We start from the raw sequence: 13,808 nt of genomic DNA on the forward strand, positions 1-13,808 counted from the left end.
CTTGGTCAAGATGTCTCTTCAGAGCAACAGAACAGTGACCAAGGCATGGTGAACTCTAACCCTCTGGGAACCATAAGTCCAATTAAACACTTTCTTTTATAAGTTGCCTTGGTCATGATGTCTTTCACTGCAATAGAAAAGTGACGAATACACCTAGGCTTTGGGATCAGATGACATTCAGCCCTTTCCCAAACTCAAGTCTAGCTGCAGAGGAAGACAGCAGCAGGCAGGAGCCCTGGTACCAGTGCCTTGCTGGCTTGACAAGTATGGCCCTGGCAGGGCTCCTTGTTCCACCCATAGGCCCCCAAAGGGTCTCTGGCCCTACCCAACAGATGCAAGCCCAGCAGACACAATAAGAGTGGCAGGCTTAAACAGGGGTTGGAGAGTGGCAGGCTTAAACAGGGGTTGGAGATGGATGTAGCTCAGAGGTTGAGAGCTTGCTTAGTGTATGTGGGGGTAAGGGGGTGGGGAGCGAGTCTCATCCTTGGAGTCCAGAGATACTGTGTAGCATAACCCTGTGCTGTTCCCTCAAGGGCTCCACCTGCCCCGTTGCCTATGCTCAGTTCAGGAATCACCACACCCTGCTACCTCTGATACTTGAAGCCTTGGGTAGAGCAATCAGGGGCTTTCCTGCAGACATTCCCCTGACCCTTTGTCCATGCACAGAGCTTCTAAGCACAGACTAGAGGCACGGTTTTGCTGTTCCTCAAAACTGAACAAATGGTTCATTCTGAGAGTGCTGGAGGAAGTTAGCTATGGAAGTAAGAGTTAGCAGGCCTTCATCTTAACCATCAATACTTAATACTGTTAAGAAAAATACTGGCCCTGGAGAGATGGCTCAGAGGTTAAAAATACTTCCAGCTCTTTTGCAGAGGACCTGTGTCTGGTTCCTGGCACCCATGTTGAGTGGCTTACAACCACTTATAACTCCAGGGGGATCTGATGCCCTCTTCTGGCCTCCAGGGGCACCTGCACTCTTATGCACATACCATCACACAAACACATAATTAAAAATGAGGAAAAACAACAACAACAACAACAAATCCACAACTTGGAAATAAGGCCACAGAGGCACACTCTTTACCTCATGTATCTCAGACAATTCCAGTTCGTCCTGAAATACAAGCCTACCTTGGTATACCTCTATCTGATCACTGTCCCCTAAGGAGACTGGGGGGAGGAGGGGACGACAATAAATGACTTGCTGTCACAGAGGAGACACTTCAAAGCTTTGGGGCTGTGGCCTTGGAAGGTGTGGGTCCCTCTTGTGATGCTGAGGACATGGGCTCCACCTCTGCTCCATATCAGCTTCAGCCTCCCTCCAGGGTCTGCTGGAGAGCTAAAGAGAATGGCTAAAACTGGGGCATGTGCACAGGGGTGTAGCTGCTACACTTCTGGACACCAAGTTCTGATCTTACCCAAAGAGTGCGCACCTCTTCCCAAACAGCCTGTGATTTACTATTTCTGGCACACAGCACCACAGAGAGTTGGGGATGGAGAGGAACAGGTCAAGTAATTCAAGCTGTCGTGCCTCACCACAAACATCAGTCACTATGATCCCAAGGAGCCAGAGAGGCAGAGAGGGTTGGAGGTACCCAGCCCTCCAAGCTGTGAAGGAGAAACAGTGGGTACTGACCAGGTACTGACCCTGGTCACAAAGAGGAACAAGGATCCGGAGATAAGTGGCCACCTGCCTCAGTCCCCAGAATGTGAGGCTACACCTCAGTGAACTGCCCTCCCTGCCTCTGTCATCCTGCCTGGGCTGGTGTAGAGAGGTCCACACGGTCTCCCAAGCTTTGAAGACAGAGCTGAGGCCCTGATCCAGCCAGGTGTCACTCACCTTTCCTTGAACTCCAGGAAGACCTTGGCCAGGGTACTGCCACCAGCCATCATGGACACATCAATGGCCCGCAGAAAGCTGTGGTGCACCTTGATGAGGTCCTAGAGGGAAGGCAGGGTCAGTGCATGGCCAGGCACACTCAGGCCCCTCTGGCCAAACACACCCATGAGGTGCTGTTGGGTTTTCACCTAAGCCTGTGTGAATGCCGGTGTCACTCAGCTAGAAGTTTCTGGCAGGCATGGCTAACTTTTTTGACATTGCAGCCCAGTGCCATCAAGAGAGTTGGTGTTCAAAAATCACACAATTTAATGACAAAAATATAAAACTGCAAAAGAAGTCTCATGATGTTTTAAGTAAACTTGAGATTTAGTGTTAGGGCTGCATTCAAAGCCATCCTGGGCCAAATGCTCCACCCTCCACCAAGCCTCAGGTTGGACACCCCTGTCTCAGTGCCTGGTACACACAACACTGGAGCACATTCCTATCATGCAGTGGAGAGAGCTGCCCAGACCCGAATCAGCCCCAAAGGACACACGGTAGCTGCCTCAGAACAGACTTGATGCCAGAAGGGGATGGAGAAGGCAGTGTGGCTGTTCTCAGCTCACAGCCTTGCAGGTCTCCCTGCAGCTGAGAAGGCGGCAGAGGCTCACAACTACCCAGCTCTCAGTTTCTGCAAGACGTAATGCCCTTACTGTGTCACCTTGGCCTGGGGAAGCGTGCTTCCTCAAGTTTCACAGCAGATACAGAACAGTGCTCAGCACACTACCCACCCCCTCTTCCCTCCCAGCTTCTTTTCTGTCCCAAGCCATTTGTCCTGGGCGAGGCCCAGACAGTAAAAGGGACACTCTGGTCAGCCCTGTGCGGGAGAGAAAGATTCCCCCACCCTCCACCCCAGTCACTGACCGGACAGAAGGTGGTAAGGCAGCATGCTCTGGAGGGCATCCACTCATGTGTGGCATCTGGAGTTGTAAGCCAGCTGCCTCCACAGGTTAACCTTCACACAGGGTCATCTAGTACACATGAGTGGTCAGATGCCTGCAGAGCATGCCTGCAGAGCAGGTGTGGGGTACACTTCCCTCCATGCTAACCAGAAGCCTTGAGCAGAGTCCTGTGGGTCTCAAGTCCCTTCCAGAGCCATGTAAATCTGTGCACAGCTGACAACTAACAGAAAGTCACATGGGAAGCTCTCAGGTCATACCAGATACCTCATCCTCTCCCTCCTGAAGCCAGAGTCTCCAGAGTGGGATAGCTGCATGCCTGACGGGAACATTCCAGAAAACTTACCTCCAGGTTGATGAAGATGGCGGCCATGTCCGCTGGGCTCAGCACCAGCCGCAGGGGGCCCACGTAGTTCTGGAAGGAAGAAGTTTATGCTGCCACTCAGTATGTAGGGTGCTTGCCACAACCAAAGCCAAAGATGCCAGGCACAGGGAGGTGCTCAGTGCTCACTGGATAGCACATGAAGAAGGCAGTATGGGACTGAACAGTGGGCAAGGCAGGCTGGAACTGAGTCCAAACCCACAGCACAGCTCTGTGGAGGCCATAGTAAGGCCAGCCTGGGCCACAGTGTATCTCAAGACCCTTGGCTGAAGGCTTCACTCACCATTCTGGCTACACTGGGGCCAACTCCACACCAGAGAACAGCCGAGGGAAGTTTAGCCTAACAATGGTGTTGCTCTTTACACAAGGACAGAGATGCACCAGGAAAATTCAAAAGCCAGGCCTATTGGGTGGTGATGGGGGCTAGGTGGTTGGGTATGGGTCACTGGTAGTCCTCGGGCTTGGGTGGCATCTAGTCACAAGGCCCATCACATCGAATGTGCTACATTCCTGGCCACCGACAAAGGCACCAGTGGGCCCCACAGGGCAAGAAGAAGCTTAGAGAACTTAGCTCACAATCTGGCCTCACGGGTTCAAAAGCAAAGCTGCAATCATGGCTGACTTAGATGGGAACCCTGAGAAGACATGCGGGAGAGGCTAGGGGGCTTTCCACAGAATGAGGGGAGGCTCCTTTGTGTGGGAATATGATGACAAGGTGGAGGGGCTGAAATCCCAGTGTGCTGTGTCAACGTGACACAGTCTAGAGTCATTTGAGAAGGGGGCTTTAACCGAGGGATTGCCCAGATTGTCCGTGGGCCTGTCTGTGGAGGGCTGGCTTGATTATTAACTGATGCAGGAGGGTCCGGCCCACGGTGAGTGGCACCAGCCCCTGGCCAGGTGGTCCTGGGCTGTGTAAGAAGGTAGCTAAGCGTGAGCCTGTGTGGGCCAGCAAAGAGCTTTTCTCCATGGTTCCTGTTTGAGCGCCTGCACTGACCTCCCTCAATGGCGAGGTTCCGATCGAATACACTCTTCTCTCCCTAAGTTCCTCTGGTCCTGCTGGTTTTATCACAGCAACAGAGAGGAAAGGAGAACAGGCGCTAAGCCCCTCCACCCTGGGGTTCCGAGCAAGGCCGAGGCTCACCTTCTCGATGTCCTCCAGGGTGCGGTAGTACTTGGCCTCGGTCTCCTGAATCTCCAACAAGCAGCAGCTTCTCTTGTCGTCCTCAGTCATGCCCATTTTCTAGAGGAGACACGAGGTATGAGCCAGGATCCCACTACCTGGACACCCGCTGCCGGCCATCTGTCCCATGAGGCCCTGGCTACCTGCCCCACACAACAGGGTGACACCTTCCCAGTATGGCCACGAGATTACTGAGTGTACTATGAGGTCCCAGGCCCTTCCCATGATCCGTGGTTGAGGAAACTGAGGCATGTGGATAGGAGAGAACTTAATGAGAGCACCAAGGAAGGCACAGAAGCTTCTAGACTTCTGGGTATCACTCCCGACTTGGAACCTCCAGTCCTCACCAGAGTGGAGTGAAGGTCTCAGGAAAGGAACATACCACATATAGGTGAGGTGTGCCATGGTACTTATGTGCGTGGGTCAGCCCTGTCTGGCACCTGGCATTGGCCAACTCCTTGGAGACCCTCAGTTGATCCATTCTGGCTTCCTCACACTAAATGCCCCACAGGCCAGACTTCCCCGAGAAGCCACTGAGAAGTCACATGGGGTCATACCTCTACAGCAGGGAGGACAGGGCCTCCCTGACTGAGAGATGGCCTGCACAGGGCAGAATGAAGCAGAGGTTTGGCCCCAGTCAGGCTGTGGTGGGCTTTATAGCTGCTTTCTTTGGATTCTCTCAGGCTCAGAGAGCCTGGTCTGCCCCAAAGACTCTGAAGATGTGGCACTCAACAGGTACATACCCAAGGATACTCTTGTTGATCCTAAGAGGCCCCTCCATGCTGTGTCACAGCACTCTTTGAGCACTGTGCAACCTGGAGTGGGGGCCTAGTGAGGTCCATCACTCCTGAGGCTGCATGGGATGGGTGTGGATGAGATCCATGGGGTGGATCTCAATTCAAGACCCTATACAACGCTGTGTACCTGACAGTGTGTCACCAAGAACATGGTCCTGAACTTTCTCTATGGCCTCTGCTACCTTCCCGACAGGTGGGAAAGACAGAGCTGACGGGAGCCCACCTGCCTTGTCTTACCTGCAACTTACCTGCATGTATCTGATCTGAATGCATGGAGGAGCAAACAAGATTGAACCAGTCAGTAGTGTCCACTGTCCTCAAGCCATGCTTGGGAAGTCAGGGGCACCGCTGACAGCCCACCCCACTGTTAGCCCCAGAAGCCACGTCACAGCCCTTCCTAGAGCCTGCTGAGGGAGAGTCAGGACACGGCCTCCTTGATGGTCCTCCCATGCCTGGGCTCTGAAAGCAGTACCTGCCTTTACCTTACTTCATAGAAGGCGAATTCTAATTGCCTCCCACTTGGACAGTTTGGTTCAGCTAGTTCCAGACAGGATGAGAAGGTGGGGGAACCCATTGTTTATTTCAGAGGTCTCTCATAGCAATAAGTCTATATCCCCTCAGTGGATGGACCAGACAGCTGAAAAGATCCAGCACCAGCGCTGGGCATTAGAATATTGGCTGTCCTTCAGGACATGGGCAAGCATGCCCCTGCCCTGAGGTTCTTCAGGACCAGGGACAGTGACAGGCTCCTGCAAGAGTTGTAGGAATCTCAAGAGAGAACCTGACAGCCTGGGCTAGGGACCCTTGAAATATGTCCCCCAGCTACTGTGCCTGGATGCTGACATTTACCCCCAGGGCACCTATCTTGCCAGGGACTTTGAAATGAGGCCTTAATCAGCCTGGTGGTGTTTCCTAGGCCATGTCAGGCCAGGTCTGGGGAAGCCCCAATCGGGCTGAGAGCAGAGTCTCTCCCACCTGCTCTGGAGCAGAAAGAAGCCCTGAACACGATGGGGAAGGAGACTGATTATAAGAATCTCGGAGACAAATGTGCACGATGTTCTTAAGGGTGTCGTGAGACGCTGCAATACCCCAGTCTAGCCTTCCATCTCTCCTCACAAGCCGGGGACACAGCAGGATGCCACCAGCCTGGGAAAGGCTCTCGGGGCTCTTCAGGATTCTTTTCTCAGCTTTTTGTTTCTCTGACACCAGCTGGAGACTCCCACACAGACGGAAGACAGAAATATTGGCTTTTGATAAATTTCCCACCTCTTCAGGAACACAAATGCGTCAAAAGCCTCCACAACTGACAAGTGGCACGGTGCCCACCTTTGGGGAGATCAGGGGTTGACGGGAGCTGTGGCCTGCCCCTCCAGGGCCCCCTCTCTGCATCCCTCCAGGAGGGACCCCCCACCTTCCACACAGCAGCTGTTGGCAATAAGCCGGAGCTGGCACAAAACATCGTCCGCAAGATCATTAGCCAAGGCTGCGTGGAAATAAATACCCTTCAACATAAAAGGCATGCAGCTGGCCGACTGAGCCCGCACCGGTCTCCTTATTCTCCGCACAAAGCGTTACAATGATGTGTGTGCTCAGTCGCACTGCACTGTGTGAGACTGAGTTACTATTTAAGGCTCTCTGGATAGGAAGGATTAAGGACCTTCCAGGGAAAATTTTGTAGCCACTCTGCTGGAGGGGGCTCAACAGTCATAGGTCGAATCTAGGGCACCTCAGAGTATCCTGACAGGGCTGCGAGGACACTGCAGGGGAGCCCAGGGGGATCGGGAAGGACGCGGATCTGTACTCAAGCAGCTCCCCATGGGAGGCTCAGTTTCCTGTAGCAAGAGCAGGGTGGGGGGTGCTCACCATGGGCTGCTGCACCTCCACCTTGATGATGTCTTCGTAGATGTCATCCCCTTCATCTTCACATGGGACACAGTCGTAGATGTCCTCACCCAGGTCATGTTCGCTGCACAGGGAGAGGTGGGTGAGCAAAGAAGAAAGGTCCAGCCACCTGGACTGGGCAGCTGTAAAGCATTTCCACGGCACCTGGCAAGGTCACCCTCCTCAGCTGAGGGTCCCATCTACAAAGTGGAGTGCCTCTGTGAGTTTAAATCAGATTAGGCAGAGACTGTCGTGGGGATCTGCTTGTCTTCAAAGGTTCTTTCTTCTTCAGCGATGCCCCAACCCTGGAGTAAATGCTGGAGACACACCAGGCAGAGGCCCTGGTTTGAGACACCTTCCTCCACTGGGATCCTCTTGGGCTGATCAGCAGAAATGCCCAGCTCCTACTCAGAACAGAGTTCCCATCTCAGCCTGTGCCTGGGATCCCCAAGTGCTCTGAGTAGCTAGCCCAAGGTCTCCACCATCCTTGTGGCCCCATCATGAAAATCAAGGGTACAGGACCCACATATGACTGTCTCTCGCACATCGTGGACACCAAGCAGAACGGAGGAACTGAGAGAGACATGGAATACATAGCACGCCTTCTCAAGCCAGAACACACTAAAGCAAAGACCAACTTCTGATTCTGCTCACAACTCCTGGACTTTCTCCAAGCTACCCATGACAACTAATTAACAATGACTGTCAATCACTGTGCCTACAATCACTATTGTGCTTTGAATGAGAACGGCTCCAACAGCCTTATTTGAATGTTTGGTCCCTAGTTGGTAGAACTGTTTTGGGAAGGATTAGGGGGTGTGGCCTTGCTGGAGGAGGTGTGTTACTGGGGGATGGACTTTGAAGTTTCAAAGGCCTATGCCAAGCACAGGCAGTCTTTCAGTCTTTCTCTCTCTCCCTCTCTCTTTGCCTCCAACTTGTGGATAAGATGTAAACTCTCAGCTACTACTTCAGCACCATGCCAGCCAGCCTGCCTCCTGCCATGCTCCCCGCTATGAGAGTCATGGACTCACCCTCTGAAACTGTAAGCAAGCCCCCATTAAATGCTTTATTTTATAAGTTGTATTGGCCATGGTGTCTCTTCATAGCAACAGAAAAATAACTAAGACAATCACCTAGGAGACAAACCCTCAGCATGTCTGAGAGAATCTCTAGATTGGATTGACTGAGATGGGAAGACCCACCTTGAATGTGGGAAGCATTATTCCATGGGATAGGACCCTGTACTGAATAAAAAGGAGAAAAAAGTTGAGCATCAGCAGCAGTCACCTCTCCCTCTCTGCTTCCTGACTGTGGGTGCAATGTTTATATCTTAAACCCCAGCAGGAAGCAGAGTGCACGGAAAACAGCTTTCATGTTTAAAGGCTTCGAGACTTTAATGAAATGTCTTTAAACTCCCAAAGCCTGCTTCCAGTGACATACTCCCTCCAGCAGGGCCATACCTCCCCAAACACTGCCAGCAACTGGGAACCAAGTGTTTAAATGCCTAAGACTATGGGGGACATTGATCATTCAAAACACCACAGTTACCTCCTGCAAGAGCGCTCTGAGACCTCTGCCTGTGTGTCTAGGGGTTCCCAGGCACACCAGGAGCTAGTGCAGTCCCAAGACCCCTTTCCATCCGCCTTGTGGTTGATGATAAGACATCTGCCCCATGCTTTGGCAATCTCATCCTTCACTCTGAACCCTCCCCAATCCATGTTGCAGATCTCCTCAAGCAGTCTGCCTGCTGTCCCATGCCCACTGCCTCAGGGGAGGTAACTGTGCTCTGGGGTTCAGAGGTGCAGATAGCGAGCCCCGAGCTGATAGCAATGAGATCCTACAGGGTAAAGGTTTGGAAAGGGTGGTACTTTGGGTAACCTACCTTCTGTCCCAACCCACAAGCACAGGTCAGAGGACAAGGCTAACAGAGGACGAGTCACACTCCAACAGTCACACAGAGAAGTGCCCACCTACCCTTGAGCCTTCTGAACACCTATACCCACACCAAAGTTTTTATTGTTGTTTGGTGTCTTTCAAGACAGGCTCAACTCTGTAGCCCAAGCTGACTTAGAACTTAGCATGGATCCCAGGCTTGCCTCAAACTCATGACAATCCTCCTGCCTCACTAGCCTGCTAAATGCTATGTGGACAGAGATGTGCCACCATGCTCAGCTTAAGTTATTTTTTTTTAAATAACTTTTATTTATTATCGTGTATGTGTACACATGGTGGGGAGGTACATGTGCTACAGTGTGTGTGGTCAGATCATTGCGTGGACTTCATTCTCTCTTGACAACTCCAGAGAGCTAACTAAAGTGCCAGGCTTGCATACAGGCAACTACTCTCTGAGCCAGCTCACTGACCCATCAACTTAAATTTTTAAAAGCCATTTGTTCTTTTTAGGCCCATAAAATCCTTAGAGGTGGCCATTTTGCACATTAAATAATACAGCTGTGCTTGCATGCAAATAGGAACACACACACACACACAGTGGCCTCAGCCTCAACTTTCCCTGGCTCTTCTCCCTGCAAATAGTGGGGTATCATCAATGGTGTGCAGACAGTGGGGTGCACACAGCCTCCTGCCATGCAGGGCTCACACTCAAGTTCACCTCAGAACATCCTGTGGTCTTTCCTGCTGACCCATGAGAGGGTCCAAGCCTAGGCAGGTCTGTCTGTCTCTTGGAAACTGTCACTAGAGATAACACAAATCATTTCCCCTGCCTTTCTGGGCTCTGTGCCAAATTTTGACCCTGCCACTCTCTACCCTCCAGACTCCTAGGCCAGGTGAGGGCTTCAGGGTCCTTTCTGGCAAACATTACTCAGCAGAGCGAGGCTGGAGACAGAGCTGCTGTCTACAATTCCGACCACGTGGAACTGAGGGAAACAGATGCTCCAGGCTTCAGGAGCAGACTGCTCCTGGCAGATGAGACACCTCCCTTTCTAGAGACAGACACCGGCTTCGCTCCAACGGGCTGGGGGAAGGAAGTGATGGACAGGGAGCTTTAATGTTACATATTCCACAAGCCAGTCAAAGGGGTCCAAATGGGTGAAATTTGAGCCTGAATAGGGTCTTACAGATTGGCAACCAGCCAGCATTGGAGCCCCCACTTTTTCTCATCCTACCTTGTGAGGATATCCAAGACAATTCCAGGATCACCCAGCTAGGTTCCTTCCCAATAAAAGACCTGTGCATGGACCCTACCTCAGGCTGACTGGAACCAGCTCTTGAAGTTTGACTCTTAGCTCTCCTAAGGGCCTGGCTCCTAACTCTCACTTGAAGATGGGATGGCTGGAAGGATCATAGCTCTACTGTGATCTCTAGAGCCCTGTCCTGATTCATAGTGAAACATCATTCATGTCTCACAAACTCCATGGTACCCAGCTCTGAAACCTTGGACAGGTGGATGCACAAAAGAGCAGATGCATATGCTAAACTTGGGTAGGAGGGGTCAGCCCCATCGCCCCCCAACAAGGCAGTGGGTTTACAAGGAGGTCTCAGCATTTCCTAGTCAGATGAGATTTGAATGGCATCCTTAAGTTTCCCATGAACTTGTGGGTTCTAGCAAAGGTTAGACAAGCTCTCAGCACCCTTACCCCCAGCTGACTCCATAGCAGCTACACACACCTACATCCACTGGCCTCATGAGCAATGCCAGATGGTGGATTTTCAGTGTCTTTGGTAGGGTTGATAATACTAGAAATATGCCTTGGCTGAGCCATTCTGACAAAGGGACTGTCCAACACCCGACCCAACCCATTCCACCTTATCATAGACCGACTGATCTCTCTCTCCACTTCCCCCCACTCAACTCCCTCCTGGCTGATCCTCAACAGACCACCTTCCCCACTGCAAGGTCAACAGCATAGACAGCTGTTCCCTTTGGCATCTGGCTTCGTGTCCTCTGCATCTCATTCCTGAGCTCAGGAGGATTTGCAGCTGGACCTTTGCAAAGCTGAATGAGTAGCAATCTGTGATCCGATCTCCTTTTCTATGGACACTGGGACCCTTAAACGTACAACCAAATATGGTGGCATGCTCTTGTAATGCCAACACTAGGGAGGTAGAGAGAAGTGGATCCTGAGGGCTTCCTGGCCAGCCAGCCGAGCCTCCTTGATGAACTCCAGGACAATGAGAACCCCTGCCTCAGAATACAAGAAGGGGAGCTAAAGAGATGGGCTCAGAGATTAATAGCACATACCGCTCTTGCAGAGAAGCAGCTTGTTCCCAGCACCTGCACCAAGTGGGTCACAACTGCCTGTAACTCTAGCTCCAATGCTTTCTTCTAAACTCCTTAGAAATCTGTTCTCACACATGCACATACCACCACCTGACACATACTTAAAAAATAAAATAAGTACGAGGCTGGAGAGATGGCTCAGTGGTTAAAAGTATGGATTGCTTTTGCAGAGGACATGGTTCAGTCTCAGCATCTACATGGCAGCTCACAACCACCTGTAACTCTCTCTAGGCCTTCTAGCCTCCATGGGCTCTGTATATATGTGGTACACATACATACATGCAGGCAAAACACTCATACACATAAAAACTCACATGACTCAGTTCCTCTACAAGAGCAGCAAGTGCTCTTAACCTCTGAGTCATCTCTCTAGGCCCCTGCTAAGCATTTATTCTTAACTGAACAAAATCTGTTTTCTCAGTTTTTTTTTTCTATTATCTTACCTAAGAAACCTTTGTTTTCCTCTAAGTCACAGAGGACTGACTACCCGACATTTTCTAAGACCTGTACAGCTACAGTGCTTCTGTTCAGGTGTCTGTCTGATCCATTTGAATTGGTTCTGTGTATAACATCCCCACAGGAATGCCCAAGTGTTCCAGGGTTATCTGCCCAAGACTTTCTTCTTTCTAGTTGGCTTCTTAAACATCTTGGACAAAACTCCACCTCACTATATAACTCCAGGTCCCTTCTAGAACTCTTGGTTCTGTCCTACATGGGCACTCACCTGCCCATATGCAAACACTGATGTTTCACTTTGATCTATCGAAAGTTTTGTGGTGGTGTTTATAAAGTCCTCCAGCTTTCTTCTTTTACAACACAAAATGACTTGTTGGGTAAGGGTGCTTGCTATCAGGCCTGACAACCTGAGTTTGATTCTTGGGCTCCACATGGTGGAAGGAGAGAACTAAGCCCACACACTGTCCTCTGAAACTCCACCGCAGGCCATGGCTCTTAATTTTGTTAAGTGAATACCAGACATTATGACTGATACGCATGGAGACTCTGGGTCCTGCAACTTCTGACATCGTGTTTATTCTAAGAATGAACCTAGCTGGACTCAGGTAAGAGGACATCCCGCAGAGGGCAGAGCTGACATAGCCACTGGATTCGGGTTCCAGCTGCCACCACGTTTTGGTGGAACACTTGCTATACAGATAGGATGAAGGGTCAGTTGAGGATGAAGGTAGGTTCTGGGCTTCTGCTGAGACCCCTGCCTCCCTTCCAAACTCTTTCATGCTCCACCCACAAAACAGTTCCAAAGGCCCGAAGACCACGTGGTCAGGTCCACCACAGCCAACAGCCCTGCTTCTCAGTTTCTGTCTTCGTCTTGTTTCTGTTGCTGTCAAAACACCAGACCAAAACAACTTAAGGGAGAAGGAGTTTATCTGGCTTGCATGTCCAGGTGACAGTCCTTGTTGCAGGGAAGTCAGGCAGCAGGACCTTGAAGCAGACAGTCACATCACATCCATAGTCAAGAGCGGAGAACGATGAATTGCACACGCATGCTAGCGCTCAGCACACTTTCTCCATTCTTCAAGAGCGCAGGATCCCCTGCCAGGGAATGGAGCCATCCACAGTGGGCTGGGTTTTCCCGTCTCAATTAACACAAGCAACATAATCCCTCACCCATATGCCCAGGGGTCCACCTGATCTAGACAATCTCTCATTGAGACTCTCAGATGATTTTAGACTGTCAAGCTGAGAATTAATACTAACCATCACCCCTCCCCCACCTTCAGGGAGTTCTCAGTCCAGTGTTCTGTCTGTCCTACTGTCAGTCTGGATCCTGACTGCCTTTTAGAAGCACAGGTGTTTAGTTCCAAGCCTGTGGCACTCCTGGCAGGTAGTGAAATGTTCATGAGGTGGGGAAGACGTTAGGTCACTGCAGGTAGGCCCTTGAATGAACTATTAAGACCCCACACCTTCCCCCTCTCTTTTCTCAACTGTCATGAGTTTCACCCCTGTGCCCTGAGTTCCATCATGACATCAGTGCTACCATAGATAAAGCAGCTGGGCCTGGAGACCATGTACAGAAACCGTCATGATGTCGGTGCTACCATAGATAAAGCAGCTGGGCCTGGAGACCATGTACAGAAACCGTCATGATGTCGGTGCTACCATAGACTAAAGCAGCTGGGCCTGGAGACCATGTACAGAAACCGTCATGACGCCAGTGCTACCATAGACTAAAGCAGCTGGGCCTGGAGACCATGTACAGAAACCGTCATGACGCCGGTGCTACCATAGACTAAAGCAGCTGGGCCTGGAGACCATGTACAGAAACCGTCATGATGTCGGTGCTACCATAGATAAAGCAGCTGGGCCTGGAGACCATGTACAGAAACCGTCATGATGTCGGTGCTACCATAGATAAAGCAGCTGGGCCTGGAGACCATGTACAGAAACCGTCATGATGTTGGTGCTACCATAGATAAAGCAGCTGGGCCTGGAGACCATGTACAGAAACCGTCATGATGTCGGTGCTACCATAGATAAAGCAGCTGGGCCTGGAGACCATGTACAGAAACCGTCATGATGTCGGTGCTACCG

General features: G+C 51.2%; 1 protein-coding gene across 1 annotated transcript in view; it reads right to left on the bottom strand.

Moving 5' to 3' along the window:
- Positions 1 to 13,808, bottom strand: part of Vav2 (vav guanine nucleotide exchange factor 2) — a 174,775-nt gene that overhangs the window by 34,295 nt on the left and 126,672 nt on the right. Inside the window, exons 5-8 of the mRNA XM_059259872.1 lie at positions 7,001 to 7,103; positions 4,302 to 4,400; positions 3,125 to 3,193; positions 1,841 to 1,941 (exon numbers count right to left, since the gene is read on the bottom strand). Coding sequence (XP_059115855.1) covers positions 1,841 to 1,941; positions 3,125 to 3,193; positions 4,302 to 4,400; positions 7,001 to 7,103 — 372 coding nt within the window. The remainder of the gene's footprint in view (positions 1 to 1,840; positions 1,942 to 3,124; positions 3,194 to 4,301; positions 4,401 to 7,000; positions 7,104 to 13,808) is intronic.

Source organism: Peromyscus eremicus, chromosome 4 (genome assembly GCF_949786415.1).
Source record: "Peromyscus eremicus chromosome 4, PerEre_H2_v1, whole genome shotgun sequence".
NCBI lineage: Eukaryota > Metazoa > Chordata > Mammalia > Rodentia > Cricetidae > Peromyscus > Peromyscus eremicus.